Here is a 21,213-nt window from a genome sequence, read left to right as displayed (position 1 = left end):
ATTATGTAGTAATGTACTAGATGAGACGGGTGTAACGTGACCACTGGTATGACGATTGCGGTGTTCGCGCCGCAATTGAGTCCGGGCCGACTGCATGTAGTTAGAAGTAACGTTTACAATTAATTAATGTAAGAGTTTCCTAATTTTTTGGACAATGTTGTCTAAAGAAAAGTGTTGTCTATTTTACTTGCCGATGAGATGTAGCTTTCGATAGAAAAGTGTCGGGTGGCCCCGAGCAATTAACGGGTGATTTATAATATCGCCGGGGATAACTAAGGGGGTAAAAGTAGTAAAGTAATTTTTATATAAATATATTATCGACAAAGAATATTAATTTAGGTACATAAATATTTCTGATTACTTTTTGTTTGTACAAATAAATAGTGCATGTGGTATACAGCGTCTTCTCTACTACATTAATACATAATACATCAATGATTGGAAATTGATATTTTTTTAAATTAAGATGTTATTTAAAATCAATTTATTGTCATCACTAGATGTCTGACCCGACTTTATTCGGGTGGTAATAACTTTCCGAGTTTTGTATACGAATATATGTAACCTAGGTTACTTTGAAATAATAACCTTCAAAAATAGTACCTAAAAGAATTTCTAATATGGATACTATGATTCCGGAGTTGATTTATATGTATGATATGTATTACTACGTCCGTTTCCATTATTCATGAATATACATTAACAAAATTCTTGTGCTTTATTATTTAAATAAAAAAATATATAATATTGCGTAATTCTCACCATAGTTTAGTTCAAAACTGTTTAACAAACACGAATAAAGTCAAATAAATTGATTTCAATTATTTCAATCTAAATATAAAATTAGGTTATATATTAATTAATAATTTATACTAGTTGTATTGCTATATAAATATTTATTGTTTAATGTAAATTTAATTTAATTTGTTGTTTGTTCATATCATTCAACACGTTCAGCAACGAAACGAAGGGAATCAAATAAATAGTCTTTAACAATAAACTTAAATTTATATGTTAATATTATTAAGTTTATTTTAATAATAAAGAAATATAAATTCTAATTAATTATTCTATACTATCCTATTTTCTATAGAAATTTGTATAATTATAATTTAACTGTTGAATTTGGCTGTTGAACAGTTTTATCCATTTGTGTGAAGCTGTTTTGAAATACAAGGTTAAATTATTACAATAATTGAAAAATTACTTCGTAGGCTTTTATTTATTATAAACAATGACCAATTATATTCGATATGGTAATTACGTCACACGAACTTTATGACAGTTCCCCCCCTCCCCCCAACCCTCATCCTATCTCTTCGTTCCCCCCTCATCCACGTCACATATAACTACCCATTCTTAGTGTAAATAATGACCATTTTCGAAATTAATTTAAAAATTATATATATTATTTTGCATTTAAAGGATTTTGAAATTTGAACGATTAAAATTGAAGTGTGACATAGTGTGACAGTGTCTTGTCACACTGTGTCACGGACAGTCTCTTGTCACACAATGTCACGGACGGACTCTTGTCACACTATGTCACAGTTCATCGACCCGTCTGCCTCTCCCTCCGTAATGTGTGACGTTAATTATAGATTACAAATAAAGGATTTAATACTGTGTTATCTAAACATATTTGAATTTATTTTATATATTATTTACAAATTATATTTTATATTTTAACCACAGACTATGAGATGTAGATAATGAACGTGTTTGTATATTAACTTTAATGCTTTTAACAATAATTTGTATTGTGTGTATATATATATATATATAATTAATAATACTTGTGTTCATATTTATAATAATATCCATATAACTGTGTACGGGGAATATAATAACTCTGTAACTCTAGAACGAAATATATTCGTTCTGGAGAAGACATCCGGATATAGACCAAACCATTGTCGTACTCCAGACGGCCAAGATGGCATAGCGGTTTAGACATGGTCTTAATTACGATGGTGGCGGGTTCTATTCCTCGCGCAGTACAATCGGGGATCTAGCGGTATGACGCCACTTTACTTCCGATAGTCGCGGGTTCGATTCCTCGCACAGTATAAACTTTTCTATTCATGAGTCTGGCTGTTGCCTATGTATATTATGTGTTTTATTATTAAAGCTTTAATGCACAAATACAAAAATAAAAATACATATGGCGGATTTAACACCTTATAAGGCACTTGCTGCCAGTCAACCATGTAGCAAGCATAGATAAGAAGACGGTGTACTTTGTATCAGTTGTCTAGTGCCCATAACACAAGCTCTGCTTAGCTTGGGACTAGATGGCGCCATGTGAGTTGTTCTGAGATATTATTATTAAATTCCCGTACGTAGTTATAAGAGGTATTATTCAATTTGTGCCTAAGTTTAGAAACATTATTATGTATCTACTTATTGTGTAAATAAACGTTAAGTTTACGAATGATTGCATTTTTATTTATAACAATTGGTGGAGGTTATTTAGCTTCGTTTTGAAAGAGTAACAGCTTGGTATGCTAGCTAGTGGTGGTCGTAACTCCATACGCGGGTGAAGTAGAGCGCCATCTGTTGATGGTGGTCAAATGAGAGCAATTAATAAAGTTTATATACAGCGCCATCTATTATTCGATTATGGAATTAGTTGAGGAAATTGTAAGTTAGTTAATGCCCAATTTTTCCAATTTTTTTTGAGTATGTATGTCGGTTCACTTGACTCGCAAAAATAATTATCGCCTTTTGAAGGGGTGTTTTTCCAAATTTTATTTATATTTTGGTTCCTATTTAATAATGCATTCCGTGAAGATTTCATCTTAATTTGTGTAGTATTTTTACTTGAAACATTAACATACAAATGATTTATCAAATAAAATCAAAATTAATTGATTAATATAGGACATTTTAGCCGCTTATCAACGTCAAGTTTTTTGTATTAGTATCTTTTCCCTACCGACCAGTTCAGCATACAGATTCAATTGAGAAGAACTGATAAGAAACTCAACTGATTTACTACACTGATTTATCAAATAAAATCAAAATTAATTGATTAATATAGGACATTTTTGCCGCTTATCAACGTCAAGTTTTTGTATTAAGTCTTTTTTCCGTACCGTCCAGTTCAGTATATAGATTCAATTGAGAACTGGCTTTACATTGTACATGTTTAAGTAATCGTTTAGTGAGTAATAGGCTTTGCTCAATAAATATAATATAACAAATATAACAGTTTGTTTCTAAATTATTAATTCATGTAATTTAGGTGACTTAGAAGCCTAAAATTAGGGCATATAATAGGGTTATATATAGTTCAATTATATTTAGACTTTAGACTATAAAAACTCGTCCGCGTGTGTACCTCAGTCTCACCTATTTCAGCCGCCAAGCAGCTTGCTTTGTAAGATGTGTTTCGGTTGTAAGGTACAGATTAGAGAGTGATATAGAATATATTAATGTTTTTATTGTCTGAATGATGCATGAGTGATATCACATGATAACGTGATGCTCTGTAGTTCTGTTGATGTATATAGAGGAAAGGTGGGCCGACAACTAGTTTGCCAGTCCTATTACGTATCTGTATCATATTTATACTCTGTACTATTGGTACTATTTATAATCTATACTACTGGCACTATTTATAATCTGTACTATTGGTACTATTTATAATCTGTACTACTGGTACTATTTATAATCTGTACTACTGGTACTATTTATAATATGTAATATAGGTAATACCGCTCTTGCCGAAGTACCTTAAAATCGGAGTGAAAGCGAAACCAAAAAAAAAAACTACTGTTAACTGTCAATTGTTTGCCCTTACAATTACGTATCTGTATTATTTATACTCTGTATGGAGTATACTACTGGTTAGCCTTACTGCATGTGCTTCCCTAACGAAGGCGCCTGGTTTCTAACAACGCACAGACCGCCGGATGGACCGCATGGTATGTTGTTTTAAGTTTTTAATCACACTAAGTGCTTGTATATAGAGCGCACTAAATCGCATGATTCTTAGTACAGTTGGCAAAATTTGGTACTTGTCGTAGTAGGTGTAATCCTCCGATCGATCCCCTGTGCAATTCAAACGCGGACCGAAATTACTACGGCCTGAGTCGAGATTCGAACTCCAAACTCCAAGCGCGTATCCGTCAGGCGGGAGTTGGCCTTCAGCCGCTCCGTAAGTCCTTCCTTTGGTTTGGAGTGCCATCTGCACTCGCCCCCTATCGTCCGGTGAAGCTGAAAGCCAGCTGCGGCCAACAGCATTAGAAGAATCCGAAAAAATTGACAATAGTTGTTCATGCACGGAACTTTCATTTCATATTAGATATAGATTTAGGTGAAATTAAAAATATTCAAACGTCCATACAAAGTGTATGGTCACGTGGTTAGTTCAATTATGAATAAATGAATTCATAATAATGAATTAATTTATTCACAATTTAAAAGACGCTCTTGTCAGTGGAGCTCTTGCCAATTTCCACGATGTTCCATCATGTTCTTTAAAAGCTCATATGAAATGTTTTATAAAATTAATTACTTAATGGATATTATTTAATTAATTAATGGATTTGTATTTTGTTAAATTCCGCTACAATTATCAAGTGTGAGACCACAAATATTCAGTGCGGAAACCTGACCACCGCTACTGGAAGCGTTACGACCTTCTGCATTAGTGATCTAATTCTGCCGTAATGGTAATGGAATTAAATATAATAATACAAATTCATTAAATAATAACATGGATTTCCGCATAATACCATCTAATTGAATAAAATTCTATTCGGTTGGACATATTGTTTTTTAGTCAGATTGGTCCATATTTGTTCTATCTTTTGAAATGAAATAAAATAATTTATTTCCGAAATATTGGTACAGTATTATAATTAATATGATGTTACATGAAATTGATTGATCAGCAACATTTACCATACAGGCATGCAAATTACGTGAAGGTTTTTGTGTTACTTAAATATTCTTGGACACTGTAAAAAGTCTGTCTTTAGTTTCCGTTTGAATAACGTATGAGATCCCATTTCTTTAATCTCTCTTGGAAATTTGTTGATTTTTAATATATTTACTGTCATATAATATAGGATTATAGAGAAATTTATGAAATTATATACGCAACGACTAAATTTTGTCAACTGTACTGTGTTTGCTGCATATTAGATAAGTTTTTCTTTATAAATATATATTGCTAGACATATGAAGAGATGAGAACAACCTTGTGAACAGCTGAATTAATTAATTTGTCTCACTTATACCAGGAATTGAGTTACAGAGTCCCAATTATAGAGGTAAACGTACAAATGTTCGAAAAGTCCCATTAACAGAGGTAACTCAATGAAAAGGTCCCGCCTCATTGCAACTCTCAATAATAGTAGTTTCTCACTTACCTGGTTCCAGTGTATACCTACGTATAAAGAGTGTCTGATAATAATTTGAGAGCATTTTAGACATTAACATGATAGATTCAACCAAAAAATATTTTATTTATAGTAAGATGAATCTGGCGCGATTCTTTTTTACAAGTTTGTATTTGTTTTAAAATTTGGCCAGGCGAAGAACATGGCTCATACTGCCTAATTAGTAATTTTATAAGTTCAGTTGCGTCACATTTAGAAAAAAAAATGTTTGTTTATAATTTAGAAGACGAATTAGGCGAAGAGCATGATCTATACTGCTTGCATATGTTTTATAAGTCTTGAATAATATATAGTATGTTGAAGCAATTTTTTAATACTAATATGAGTTTACGTACTAATCCGATTTCTTATTAACAGTCAAATATATTGTTACAGCTGTCATGGAATTATGTTTATAGGTAAATTAGATATAATATAGATGAAATTCGATAATTTCGAAGTCCCTTTTTATTAATTTATACTTCCAGATACACATTTCCATAGATAATGAAACCTAACTTTAATTTTAGAATAAAATTATAGACGTCAAAAATACTTTTTAATGTTTAAACGAACACTTTCAATACTTAATATATTGAGTTGATTTCGTTATCTGTGTATAAAATTTTGTATTTGGAATACCGTGGCGTGTTAGGAGTTTATTACACTATCATGTGTATATATGATCATTTTATTAATTAGATTACTATTCAGTATACCTAAACAAAAAAATACTTTACTAAATTATATCTACACAAGATTTTTATGTATATTTATTTCTAGAAAATTTTGTAACGTTACAATAGATAAATATGATCATATATATGTTACAATAACCTACATAAGGTATAGGCAACGTTTAATCTGCTAACACGTTATTACAATCAACCGGACGACTCGTGCCGACTCACATTCGATTGGCGCACTTCCAATCTAAAGCAACTAATACGCTAATCCAGCAGCATCGTCAGCACGAGTCGTCCGGCCGATCCTATGGAGCCATATTTGGTAGTTAGGAAAATATCTACACTAAACAAGATGTTTATTTTTTTTTATTTATCTACAGGCTTTGGAAGAGGAGTTCGCTGCCCAACTAGAAGATCAAGAGAAGCAATCGTCCAACTCGCGGCTCCCAAATGCATCAACTACGATGCCTCAACACAGCTCAACGTTGCATTCTTCTAGAACGAGCTTAGCTTCCAGTCACTACGACTGAAATGTCAATTAAAAGAATTGTAACACACAAAAGTGGGATTTAAAGCGTAGTGTTTAGAATTGAAAATTACTCGGCAATGGGTTGATCGATGAAATATCCGTAATAGAATTTTCTATTGAATATTCATTAAATGATATGAATTTACGCTATAATTTAGTACGTTAAATACGGTGCTACCATATTATCTGCATCCGGAGGGATAAAGGGATAGTGTAATTTCATTTTTTTTATACTACGATGGTGGCAAACAAGCATAGTCATCGGATGGTAAACGGTTACCGTAGCCTATGGGCAACCTGAAAAACCAGAGATCACGTGCGCATTGCCGACCTTTAGGAAACCTTATCTTGAAGAACCCCATCCTGTAATCTCTAGAGAATACATCGGCAGGTAGTTCATTCCATTATCTAAGTGTGGGCCGTATGCTTATTTACCACGATAGTTATATAAAAAACGCGTGTACGCGGGAGGAAGTTCCTTTGAAAGCGCACTATCTACACACTAGACCTGTTGGGGTTCTAACATGTGGGAATTAATTCCCTGTCGCACTAAAATATAAAAAAAAACTAAAATACTGCATGTATATAGGTCATTATTTAGATACTAAGGTAGTTCATTGAACCCTTATCCTAACTACCAAATCATATTGTTATGCAAAGCGGCAAAAGCCTGTTTTTAAAGGCATCTTTACACAAAACAGATTTAATACATATAACAGTATGAGGTGTACATGCAAAATGCAGATAATGTGGTACCAACCTATTTCATGGCTAAGAAAATAAAGCTGTAAGTTTACTGACGTAGACAGCAAAGGTATGAAAAACAGAATCGTAGAGTTGGACGCAGCACATAAAATACGCACGCCTGCCCTTCTCTGCGGATTCAGACACCGGCACAGATTAATAAAAATATTTGGCGCCAAAACTTTTTAATATGGCGTCAATACTTTTTTTTATAAATATATTGTCATAGAACGTAATTGTCTCGTGTGGCGCAATGTGTGCTTTTGGATAAAAGGGCGGGTGCAAAAATATATGGGGTAAAAATAAAACTCATACAATTAGTCGATGGTTGCATTTTTAAAAAGATTTTTAGGGATGGTTCCAATAAAATTGCGCTGTGGGTGTAGTATTAGTGAAAAAAATTTTCGGATAAGGAAAATATTTTAAAATACTAATCAAATTTTTAAACAATTTGTAGGCAATATATTTTTTAAACTAGATAGGTGCAGGAAAGTGAGGAAAAGGAAAAAACTGAAAGTGCCAAAAGTATGAAATCAGTACGTGTTATCGACTGTACTACTTAATAAATACTACTTAATACTAATTCGACTGATTTTTAAAAAAAGGTGATGGAAGTGTAAGAATGAAATGTAAAACCGTGGGTTGTGTAGGATAATTAAATCGATGTGTGCACTTTTTATAGTACTTTATGTATATTGGAAGCCTTGTAAAATCAGTCGTGCCTATTGCTCTCGATTGTGTAAACGTATTGGTATGTCATTAGATTTATTTCAGCTTAATGCTAACGTAAAAATACATACAATTTTATTGAAAAAATTAAAAAGAAAATAATTTATTAAATATAGCCAATGAATTATTTTTTATGGTAATGAATTTAATTTTGTACTACTGAAAGAATTGTGAATTTGGTCCCTCTAATTGTCGTTGATCTGTATCTTGCGTATCAAAGATTAAATATACGGTTTTTACCGATCTTTTGAATTTGAACAGTGACTGGGTAGATGTAAATGCTCAGAAACCTTTTGAAATAAATACTGTCACATTATTTTTTTTAAGTTAGTGGAAGAATTTCACAATTCAAACTTAAAATATTATAAGGAATGTGATGATTTCACTTAATTACGTACGCCTAATTTTGGTGAAGTGATTTTATATTAGTATATTAATATTTTTTACGAAATGGCACATAAGTATGTTACGGTCCTATTTATTACGCAATAAGGTTGAAGGAAGCGTTAAGCATTTTATAAACAAGTGGAAAACGCAGTTTTACAAAGTTACATATAAAACGTTGAGATACAGAATATTCTCCTGTATTTTTTTTTGGCGTGTGGATAATCTTCACCAATTTAGAGCAGGACCATGAAGATATTCATAGGTGGAAGTGGATGGTATCTGTGGGATTTTTACCAAACCACATAATGTACCTCGTAATGCCATCACTAAAATCAGAGTTTCTCGTTAGCATTTCACCACAAAACAGACTGTCAGTGCCTCAATCGATTTCTGCACTATCATCATGACTATCTTTTGTCGTCCGAATGCTGCTCTAAAATAATCGTATCTCCAAAAAAAAAATCCCGTTTTCGGAATAAAATCTTGTCTATGTTTGAATAAATTTATAATGCCGCCATATTGGAATATAAAAAATGTTAATCAATAAATACAATGTTATTTAAAATGTTTAACGTTTCGCTCGTAAAATGGAATTGATATTGTAATTAAATTAATACCAAACGGTGCTTTATTCAGTGGAGTAATTGGTTAAACTTGCTGATTTTACTTTTGACAGCTGCTAGAACGTAACTGTTGACGTTTCGTGAAAGTTTAAATACTTAAATACGGTAAAGGACATCGTAAGTAAACTGCCTAATATAATTTTTGTTTTTTTTTTAATTGAAATACATTTAATTAATTACAATGAAACCAATATAAGAACTGGGCTTTTGATATATTGGATTTTACAATAAAACAATGAAAATATATTTTCACAAAACATCTAACTTACCTTGTCTACAACTAAAGATGTTGGTAATATAAGGCACAAGTATAAATTGCTGAAAACGAGCTAATAAAAGTAATTTATATAAAAATAGAGTAACCATGTTACTCCATATGGGAGACTGGTCAATTTTAACACCATATGGTGCTTATATGGTAGTATTATGAGTCTAAATGCGATCAGAAAAAACGCCTAAAAGTCTACCAGATTAATTTTAAACTAAAGAATAATTTTTCTCTATTTACCAACTATATATTTCACTTGAAAGAGATTTTGTCTATATCAATTACAAACACAAACACTTTTAAACTAAAGGCAATTTGGATTGGTTAGTCATTACCAAAATAAGGAACAAACTTGATAAAAGGTCAAATAAAAAGTTGGCAGGTCTACTCTGGAGCCTAATTTCAATATAGATTTCAATCCAATGTATTTTGAAACATAATCAAGACTAAACAGAATAAATTAATAATAATAATATCAGTTAAATTCCTTAAGCAAATTTCCGCAAGCGAAGTACCCATGTTTCGTGATCATTATCACGAAACATGGGTACTTTGCTTGCGTATAATTTAAAAAGGCGCGAAACGGCTAATGTCATTGGATCGGAACTAGTTTTCAAAGTAGATCGACTAGCTGAATAGTGGAATGGGTTCATAGTCCTTGGCGTTATTATGCAAAAGTATTAGTGTAGCCACATCAAAAAACAAAATAGGATCGATTCTTTTTTATAAACTTTCGTGTTTAATGTAGAATATACATAGTTAATCAAGTCTTAACACGAATAATAAATAAAACGTCGAGAAAGGTAACTACCTTATTTACAATAAAATTATTTGTGTCAAGTTACTATTAACTGTATTAATATTATATTCGTATTAAGTTTTTAAAAACAACAATGAAATGAATTGTTAACATGACCGACCTTATGAACTATACGTACTTGATATTACAGAGTACTTTAATTAAAAAAAAAATAACTTTTTTTTTTTATAATTTGGCGCCAAAAGGCCACTGCAAAGGAATTGTTTATAATACCTACAATTTGTGAGTTTGAAGGATGATACTTAATTTTAAAACTATTTTAACTGAAAATAATTTAGTGTAAGTATATAATGTAATTTCTGATTAGTCATTATAGACGCACGAATGGAAATATGTATATTTTGTACAGATATTAAAGAAGTAATGCGAATTAATGCACTCAGTTGGTTAGAAAATGGCGACTGATATGTAGAACTATATTGTGTACAGTACCTAATAATTATAATAGGGCTAAGTGAACGTGCCTAATTTATAGTATTTCAAATTGTTATTTATTAGCCTAATAAGCTAATACCTACTTTCTGCCATAAAATACTTTTTCTTTTAAAACCAAAGACAATTTCCGACATCTTCCGTTCAAACATATGTGCACTAGTCTTATATTGGTCTGAATCATACGGGCGCATCTATAAATTACGTCAGAGGTGACAAAGAGTGACGTTGTATGACAAGGGATGGGTGGAGTACTACAAACAAGGTTTGAACTGTCTTATTAAAATATTTCCGGGATTTTAATAAAATTATTAAATATCTACCTATACCTCATATTAAGGGGAGAATCACAAATGTGACAGACTGTGACAAGAACGAGGGAAAGGTTTTAGAAATGATTAAATTCGTGTATCGTAATTTATAGATGGCCTCTAGAATTACTGACTCTTGTCTGTATTAGTAAAAGCACAAATAGTGATTGGCTATAAAAAAAATACTGTAGTGTGCCGTCCTTGTCTAATATTCAAGGAATGAAGAAGTCCACAATACAAAATTGACAACAATAAACAGTACCACATCAAACTGGAACGTATAACAATTTTCTTGGCTCTTTAAAGTGTTTTTAAATGAAGTAGAGTTTATAAGCATAGGATCTGATCGCAGAATCTTAATAAGCAGAAAAATATAATATCTACTACTTAATTAATAATAGATTATCTTAAAAAACGCCTTTAATTTATTCTAAAAGTTGGTAAAAAGATATTTTTATATTGAACTTGCTTTTTATATATTTTTACAATATACTTGCTTTTTATTGAGCGCCCTAATAAGTAAGAAAAAACTTTTTTTTTTACTGAAAGTGAATCTCTACTACTTAATACATAAATTCGACAAAAACGTTTAATTTATTCAACAAGTTATTTACAATTAAAATATATTTGAAAATAAAGCTTTTATTCAAGGCCTTAGTAGGAAAAAATATGGTTATATAGCTTCAAAAGAACTATATAACCATATTTCATTCTACTAAATTGCATATTGATAAAAAAAGTAATTTTTCTTTTTTTTTATCGAAGCGAGAGTCGGGTAAATTGTTATACAGTTAAAACTATTATAAGCCACAACTAACTACTACTTACCACTTAAAACATGTACCACGCTTGTATTATCTTACTTTAATTTACTAACACGCTCGAATTATAAAAGACAATTTCACGAGTCAATTGTTTTTGGTTCTCTTCGATTTTCATATTTTTATGAGAATCATAGAGCACTGAATATTGGTAGTATTTGTTTTAGATTTAAAAAAAAAACTTATTTAGAACAGAACTGTCCAAACCAGTTACGATCTGGGTCCAATAGAAAAGAATTTTGTAGTATACAGAAACAAAATATTTACAGATTTTGATATTTCAACAAAGAGAACCTACTTGCTGCTATACGAAAAAAATATTATATTCATTTATTTCGTATGCTACCAAAAATAATTTAGAAAAAAAGTAAAATATTTTTTCGTTTTACATACGTCGTAACGAAGGAAAACTTCGGGTCTTGCTTTGGACAGCTTTGATATAGAGAATAACGAATTTTAAGTCATTTTTTTTTATTAAACACATTTTGTGTAATTTGTAAATAAATAATTATACTTAGCGCATTTTGTATGTTATGATATATTTTTATTTGAGATTACCGCAGTATTTTACAAGTTATATAACGTTAGCCATAGACAACCTTCTTATTAATGTTATTTTTTTTGTCAATATCATTCAAAAGTAAATTATTGTTAAATCTTTTCAAGATATAAAGAACTTAATTTGTATTATTGAGTTTTATTATTGGAATCCTATAAAACTGAAACCCTCCTACTAAAATTCATCAGTTAGAGCAATGATGAATGGATCGATCGTCATACTCGTGTACGGATGCTGCTTGTAGGGCAGTCCCTACAAGCAGCATCCGTACACGAGTATGACGTTCTGATAGATCCCAAATTGATTTATATTGTGACTCTACCAACTATAAATGTTTACATGCTTCCCCGTCCAATTCAAATGGGCCTGAGCCGATGTTAGAACCCCTAGCGGTGCCTTCAGACTACAGTCGTATCCGTCAGGCGAGAGTTGAGTTCAGCCGCTTATTAAGTCCTACAGGTTTGTAGTGCCATCTGCACTCGCCCCCTATCGTCCGGTGAAGCTGTAAAGGCCAGCTGCGGCCAACAGCATTAGAGTAGTCCGAAAAAAAAACCTGCTACATCATGTTTTACTATTACCACAGACAAAATGACAACAATTATTCATGTACGGGATTTTCATGTAATGTTAGATATAGACATCTGAATCAAATAAAAAAAATATATATAAATTCATAAATTAAAAAAAAACGGCGGTGAATTTCTCTCGGATAGAGCCCACTACCCCACTAGGTAAGTAAGCACTAAGCACTCTTACGTACTCTTGTTTCATTAAATACAAACTGACGCGTGACTTTGTCCGTTAAATTTTTTCTTTTATTGAAATACCTATATTTCTATTCGAAAATAAACGTAACTTAACTTACTCATTATAACATTAGCTATCTACGAGTGAAAGTCTCGTTAAAATCGGTCTAGCCGCTTCAATGTCAAGTAAGCACAAACAGTTGTAAATTTATTGATGGAAATAACAATAGTATTATACCTACTTTAATTTGCTTTTAGTGAAAAACTGTTAATTAAAATTACAAAAAGACACTTCAATTTTATTTATTTGTAGATATAGATAATCAGGGGTATACAGGTTTAAAGTGAAAGAATATTTTTTAGAAATAACATCAACGCATTGTATAATTAGACATGTAATGGTAATTACAACTGTTTTGACATTTGTCCTGACCTAACAAAAGTTTATGTTATGCATACTAAACATGTAATACACCGAGATCAGTAGAAATAATTATAATCATGGTCAAAAATGTTTGTATAGTGTGAGGAATCGAACCCGCGACTAATGGAAGTAAGGCGATATGCTAACATCCTAGATTACCGAGGTCAAAAACTGCTGTTTTCTCCTTATATATTATTAGGATTTCATATAATTATTTGGTGATATTATAAGTCTTTTTGTATTTTGCTAATAAATTTTAAAAAAGTGTGGCGATTCTACTGTTTCTACTCTAATCTACTGTTGCCTAGCGACGTTGGGAGACGGAAAATAACAAACCTGTCAGTTTGGTACCTAATCGCTTCTGTTCTCATACATTTAATATTCGATTTATTATTATAGTTAAACCATACAACCATTGTAAATAACGCAAGAATATACATTTGTACATAGCCATCACTGGACTTGTTATTTCATCTTCCTACACCTGTCGCACCCCGTACCAAACGAATACAAAATAAATAATAGCGGTAACAAGCAAGCCGCTAAAAAAGCTTGTATTTGTAGTCAGTCAGAGACAACCATTCCTTTACTTGCACTGTATAATACCATTACATTATTTCAACAATTCAAGACAATCGTGAACGAGTGCTGCTTATAGGGACTGATCTGCTTTTATCACTACGACTGATTAAATCTTACTGTATATTTATATTTGACCCAAAAAAAATTAGTGCTGGTTGGTAGTTTGTATTCACATTTCACACGTTTCGACTTGTAAATGTAAACTTCCAAGGATTATTTAAAAAAGCAACACACAAGTTTCCTGCTCGTTCTTCTTGTGATGAGTCAGCTTTCCGAACGAGCGGTAGATAAAAAATGTTATGACTATTCAAAAGTGCTGAAATTAAGTTTATTTGAATAAATTATTTTCTATTCTATAAAATAAGGAATGAAATGTGAATATCAAAAACATGCTGACATGGCTGTATGAGTACAATTCCCTTTGCCTTACCATTACGAGATAAAAAAAGTAATTCTACAATGACAGCGGTAGCAATTTTGTTTTTGACATTTAACATTTCTGACATTTTGCAATGTAATCATGGCGTCAGAACGGTATAGTTTCTCTCTCACCACTTTCAGGTAAAATTAATGTTTTTACTTAAAATTCCTATGTTATTCAGTTATAAATTTCTTTATTATAATATGTTATTCCTAATTTACCTAGTATTTAACTGTTAAGTACCGTAAATAATGTATATAATCCGTTTATACTTTCGTTACTGAACGTTTGAGGAATTCTTACATTTTTTGCATTTATTTTCAGCCCGTCAGGAAAATTAGTGCAAATAGAATATGCTTTAGCAGCTGTAGCAGCCGGCGGTACTTCCGTCGGTATAAAAGGTAGTATTTATATACATTTTTAGGTTATGATATTTTCAAATTACGAGTCATCCCTCAGGCAAACATCGGAAATTAAAACTTATAAACTCTTTCCATTTGTAAGGATATCCAATGACTTATTAAAACATATTAAATGCATTGAAATGAATTGATAATGTATATTACATTATCAATTATATATATACCAATATATTTTTTTATAAGTCTCTTTGTTTGTTACTTATTCTGCCACTCATTTCTGAACATATATTCATCACAAGAAGAAGGAGTTAGAAACCTATACAATTGTATTTGTGTATGAGTAGGCTATAATATAAATAATTTAATACTACATTTAATATAATTGTGTTTTTTATTTCAGCATCCAATGGAATTGTCATTGCCACTGAGAACAAACACAAGAGCATACTGTATGATGAACACAGTGTGAACAAAGTTGAAATGATCACGGGACATATTGGTTAGTGTTTTTTTTTATTATTGGTTTTTTTTATGGATGATAATGGAATTATGCACCCAGCTGCGAGGTCTGGTCAGTTAGCCTATCGTGATAAATTCTTGGTGAATTTGTCACGATGGGCTAACTGACCTGATATTTTTTAATGGATAATGGAACGGTGCACTTGCCTGTGCTAACGGTTTACACTGGCGGAGTACCAGTGGAGGATGACAAGATGGACCTGAGGTCAGGACAGTTAGCCCATTGTGACAAATTCACCAGGAATTTATCACAAAGGTTTCCTGGGGGAACTGCCTGGAGGTGAACCTGACATGGTACATTGCTAGCAATAAGATCATCAGTTCACATTACTAGCAATCCCCTTTCTGCTCTTTATAATTGAGTTAGGGCTGTTACTTGGTGCTTAGGTTTTTAGCCCTGTGACCTGCAGAGCATTTGTTATAATTTGCAGCCTACACTGTAGCGCCTATTGTGTACAGGTGCTTGTTTAAGGGACAGTGGCATGCAACCCGACTCCATGCGCAGCTCATCTTAACATCCTCCACTGGTGCCCTGCCACCCTAGACCGTTACTACAGGAAGGTGGAACATTCCATTATCATCCATTAAAAAAATCTTTTAAACTCAATAATGACAATTGACTGTTCCTCCAGGCATGGTGTACTCAGGAATGGGGCCAGACTACCGCCTGCTCGTCACCCAGGCTCGCAAGATGGCGCAGCAGTATTACTTGATGTATCACGAACCGATACCCACAGCTCAACTTGTGCAGCGAGTGGCTACTGTCATGCAGGAATATACACAGTCTGGGTAAGACTAGTGACTCAGTTTTTTTTTTCTTTTTTTATAACGCATGACACAAACAAGCAGCATGATACAAACAAGCATGCGGCTCACCTGATGGTAAGTGATTACCGCCGCCCATAAGCACCCACACCAGGGGAATTGCAAGTATGTTGTCGGCCTTTTAAAAAGGAATTAGCTCTTTTCTTGAAGGTTTCAATATCATATCGGTTCGGAAATGCCATTGCTGGAAGGTGATTCCACAATGTGGTTGTGTGTGGCAAAAAGTTTCTAGAAAACCGCACTGTGGAGGACCGCCAATCATCCAGATGATCAGGATGGTATTTTAGTTTCTGACGGTTGGTACAGTGGTGAAACTGCAAACTGAAACTGAAAAAGCAGCTTGTATTAATCCGAACAATTCCTCAGAACACTCCCCGTGATATATGCGGTAGAAAATGCACAGAGATGCAATATCTCGCCGCAAAGCCAATGGGTAGAGTCTGTCACATAGATTTTGATTACCAATGATTCCGGAAACGGTGATCACCCATGGGTAAAGTGCCCTATTGAAATAAATCTAATGGTTAAATAATGTCTACCTTCAATTATTGTACATTAAAAACATATTTAAAAAATAGTATATGTGTAATTAACAATAAAAAAATGCGTTCTTCTACGTGTTAAATAATAGTTCAATTTCGTGCGGACGACGTACCTAGTAACAGCTAGTCTTATATATAGTTTCAACCTTACAGTGGTGTACGCCCCTTCGGGGTGTCGCTCCTGATCTGCGGGTGGGACAACGACCGCCCCTACCTGTTTCAATGTGATCCATCTGGAGCATACTTTGCATGGAAGGCAACAGCAATGGGCAAGAATTTCAACAACGGCAAAACATTCCTTGAAAAGAGGTATGGTAATATATATAGACAATATATCAGTGGTCTAGCTATTTAGCACACCGCTTTACTATTGATGGTTGTGGGTTTGATTCTACTTTGAATGTGCTATACTGATAGACCACAGAGACAGTCGTAGATTAATTATTCAAATGTGCTTAAATTAAGAATATTTAAATAAAAAAAAATATCAAACTTAGTTACTAGTAACATCAATTATACGTAATACGTCGGCCATGTTGCCAACCATGTATAAAATAAGTATTATAAAGCTGAAAAGTTTGTTTGTTTGTTTAAACGCTCTAATGTCAGGAACTACTAGTCTGAATTGAAAATTATTTTTGTGTTGGATAGTCCATTTGTCGAGGCTTTAAGCTATATTGAAAAATGTTGCAAAACGGAGAAAATTATTCATATTTGAGGGCTTCCGTTGCGCTGCGCGAACGAAGTCGCGGGCAAAGCTAGTCTATATATATGCATACATGCTAGTCTATATACATGTATCTATAAGTACCATTAATTTTAGAATTTTTCTAAATTTATTTTCATAACTAGATTATATTCGTGATGAAATCTTTTTCTATTAAACATGGGGCATCAACAGGTATACCGAGGACTTGGAGCTGGATGATGCGGTCCACACCGCCATCCTGACACTCAAAGAAGGCTTCGAAGGTCAGATGACTGAAGATAACATTGAAGTCGGGATATGTGATGCGAGCGGCTTCAGACGCCTGGAACCAGCTCACGTTAAAGACTACTTAGCAAATATACCTTAAGATTTGTAATAATTGGAATAAATGGTTTTTTTTATATATATATATTTTATTCTTGTATTTTATTGTGACCAAATGTATTCGCTGGCCAATTTGCAAAACCCGAAAAGTATGTCGATTAAATAAAAAAAAAAGAAAAATTATAAATAATATATAGTAGATCTAAAGAGATTGTCAATTAAAAAATGTTATTACACTGTGCCTACCCTTGTAATATTTCTGTTGACATTTAACACAGAGTACTTTATTATATATACATTTAAAACCCTCCACAAGTTTACATTTCCACATTAAATATATTTAAGTTCAGTGTAAACAGTCCACGTTACGACTCCGCGTCGAATGTACGCGTTACTAATAAGCCCTGTAGCACACTACCAAATAAACTTACTAATGTACAATAAATAGTACAATTATTTCATCTGTATACTCACTACCTACATACTACAGTAAACAATATATTATGTAACGACACCTCATCACATATATAATGCTATAGTGGTGAGGTGATAACCACCGCGTAACCTGTACTATCACAGAATATAAAAATGACACTGATTCAATATTCTACAATTTAATGTATGTATATGTATATATACATAATTTATACATTCTAGTGTATCAACAATAAACTCGTGTATTTTAGCTATTTTCGTAGCATTATGACATACAGTATTTTATTATGTGGCAAAGCAGCTGATATACCATAAATACAGTATTTATTTTACAAAAGAGGGCCATCCGCTCCGTTTACGGTATGGGTTTCAGGGAGTCTTTGCGTGAATGTTTTAAAGAATCAAATATCCTCACCGTTGCTTCTCAATACATCTACGAAAATATTTTGTATGCCAGGAAAAACATTAACGGTTTTAAAAAAGTAGGTGATTACACTAATAAAAGCTTACGTAATGTCAACAAACTAGTTTTACCTAAGTGCCGTTTGAAGAAAGTTAGTAATTCGTTTTATGGAAATTGCGTAAGGTTTTACAACAAACTCCAGAGTCTGTACTCAATTTGCCAGAAAAAATTCAAATGTGTCATAAAATATTTTATTCGTAATAAAGTTTATTATAAAATTAAAGAATTTATAAATGATAATAATGTTTTTGTAGAAAATATCTAACTTAAAATTCATAGCGCTGACAATGTTATCTGATTGAATAGAGATCAAGTGCGTAGCGGTTTCTATGTTGATTGTCGCATGCCTAATCCTTGTTGTTAATTAAATATAAGTAAATCAATATTTATTTAAAAGAGCAACACACAAGTTTCGTGCTTATTCTTCTTGTGATTAATCTGCATTCCGAATAAGCGCCAGAGTAAAAAAACTTGATTATTCAAAAGTGCTTAATATAAGCACTTTTGAATAATCAAGTTTATTTGAATAAAAATTATTTTTATCTCTATACGGGAATTTCAACTTAGTACGAGGCAATAAATTAAGGCTGGCAACATTGATCTGAAGTCACGTCGTTTGACATTTCAATGTATTATGACATATGTATATATATATAATAACATTAATATTTTTTTAATTAAAACTGATTAATTTATTAAAAAAATTCTGATCTTTGATTATTTCTTAAATTCATAAAATCAAGTGATGATTGGTCACAGCTCTCATAAGTCGATTTTAACAGGAATATAGTCAGTAATCAACACTAAGCTGATTTCTTACTTAAGTGATTTGTAACCCCGATTTTGCTGTGTCAGCGATTTCACTGAACTCCGCGATGTATTGTAACACTGTACTCCAGGAACACTCCATCGTACATATCAAGGTGGAGTGTTTGGACCCAGAATCAGATACTGTATCTCACAATACACAAGATCATTTACATGTTGGTACTGAGATTAAACAAGAGAAGGTTCCGCCTGACGAGACTCCAGAGTACGCGGCAAGCAACATACCGGACCAGTCCACAGAAGCTGACAATCACTACAGATCTGTGAAGACGGAGTGTATTTATCTGACTGAGGTATCTTCAGAAGCATATCCAGGTAATTCTGGTAATATTAATGATAATTTAAAGTCAGACCTATATGAGGACCATAAGGTGAAGAGTGAGTTGAATATAGGACCTACTGCTGTAAAAACAGAGACTGTATCGGGTGAATCTTCACAGTCAACAGATTCTAAAGTAAAGTCTGATAATGGTAAAACAAAATCAGTGTTGGATAAAGTTTACGGATGTGATGTGTGTGGAGAAACATTCAGCAATTATATTACTTTACAAGAGCATGTGGCAGCTCATAATCAGGAAACTAGCTCTGAAGATTGTAACAAGAACTCTCCTGAATCCCAAACGAAGGATTTAAAAGCTTCAACTGGTGAAAAGTCACATAGCTGTGATGTGTGTATGAAATATTATGCAACAGCTGGGGGACTAAAATTACACTTACTTACACATATGGAAGAAAAGCCATATAGCTGTGACATGTGCAAAAAAAGTTTTAGTACAAAGTATAGATTGAAAGAGCACATGCGTATATATATTAATGAAAAGCCGTTTGTGTGTAATGTGTGCAAAAGAGGTTTTAGTAGAAGCCAGCAGTTGAAACGGCACTTCCTTACACACACTGGGGAAAAGCCGTACACTTGTGATTCATGTGCAAAATGTTTTAGAACAGCCTGGCAACTAAAATTACACTCTCTTACACATAGTAATGAAAAGGCGTACAATTGTGACACATGTACAAAATCTTTTAGAACAGCCGGTCAACTGAAAATGCACTTCCTTACACACACCGGTGAAAAGTCATACACATGTGACTTGTGTAAAAAAGGCTTTAAAAGAAGCGACCAATTAAAACAGCATTACCTTACACATTCCGATGAAAGGCCGTATAGCTGTAAAGTATGTGCAAAGGGCTTTAAATCAAGTGCATCAGTAAAATTACACATGCTTACGCATACTGGTGAAAAGCCGCATAGCTGTAATTTGTGTAAAAAAAGTTTCACAACAAAACAGACTTTGAAACATCACTTGCTTTTACACACTGGTGAAAATGCAAACCAGTGTGATGTGTGTAAAAAATCTTTTACAAAAAGATTTGGTTTGACTCGCCATTTGCTTACACACACTGATGAGAAACCACAGTCGTAGTTAACTCTAACCTATATATAGTGATATATAGTATCTATTATAGTTAGTATTTAAATACATATATATTATTGTTAAAGAATATGCTGGACAGATGACATCAACCTGATTCTGTGACTGTTCTGGAACAGGGTTGCAGAAGACAGAGTTCAGTGGAGAGAGCTGAAGGAGGCCTGCCAAAAGGCACACCGATTTGTGCTACATTTTGTAAACATCAAAATGTACCCCAACTTTCAGAAAAAAGGGCTATATTATTATTATTATTATATTATTGTTATGTAAGCATATAAGTATTGACACATTTACCTACGTTAGG

At 32.7% G+C, this 21,213-nt stretch overlaps 2 protein-coding genes across 2 annotated transcripts; both read left to right on the top strand.

Annotated features, from left to right (window-relative positions):
* Positions 1 to 14,523: 14,523 nt before the first annotated feature.
* On the top strand, positions 14,524 to 17,845 carry LOC131850247 (proteasome subunit alpha type-2). The gene is made up of 6 exons (XM_059200416.1): positions 14,524 to 14,612; positions 14,797 to 14,873; positions 15,235 to 15,333; positions 15,986 to 16,142; positions 16,874 to 17,029; positions 17,622 to 17,845. The coding sequence occupies exons 1-6, from the start codon at positions 14,572 to 14,574 to the stop codon at positions 17,794 to 17,796; spliced, it is 705 nt and encodes a 234-aa protein (XP_059056399.1). The 5' UTR covers positions 14,524 to 14,571; the 3' UTR covers positions 17,797 to 17,845.
* A 1,508-nt stretch (positions 17,846 to 19,353) lies between these two features.
* On the top strand, positions 19,354 to 20,900 carry LOC131850245 (gastrula zinc finger protein XlCGF46.1). Its single transcript, XM_059200412.1, has one exon. It carries the CDS (start codon positions 19,527 to 19,529, stop codon positions 20,898 to 20,900), a length of 1,374 nt encoding a protein of 457 aa, XP_059056395.1. The 5' UTR covers positions 19,354 to 19,526.
* The last annotated feature ends 313 nt before the right edge of the window (positions 20,901 to 21,213 follow it).

The sequence above is a fragment of the Achroia grisella genome, unplaced genomic scaffold, assembly GCF_030625045.1.
Source record: "Achroia grisella isolate CSIRO2021 unplaced genomic scaffold, CSIRO_AGI_Agris_v1 utg719, whole genome shotgun sequence".
NCBI lineage: Eukaryota > Metazoa > Arthropoda > Insecta > Lepidoptera > Pyralidae > Achroia > Achroia grisella.
The sequence above is the reverse complement of the archived record's forward strand: the minus strand, read 5'-3'. Positions and strand labels throughout refer to the sequence as shown.

What these genes read in the sequence shown, in the direction of transcription:
- LOC131850247 (XM_059200416.1), top strand. Translation starts at nt 14,572, where the DNA reads ATGGCGTCAGAACGGTATAGTTTCTCTCTCACCACTTTCAG. An exon ending in TACTTCCGTCGGTATAAAAG is followed by an intron (nt 14,874 to 15,234) that starts GTAGTATTTATA and finishes TTTTTATTTCAG; the next exon opens with CATCCAATGGAATTGTCATT. An exon ending in CAGGAATATACACAGTCTGG is followed by an intron (nt 16,143 to 16,873) that starts GTAAGACTAGTG and finishes TCAACCTTACAG; the next exon opens with TGGTGTACGCCCCTTCGGGG.
- LOC131850245 (XM_059200412.1), top strand. Translation starts at nt 19,527, where the DNA reads ATGTATTGTAACACTGTACTCCAGGAACACTCCATCGTACATATCAAG.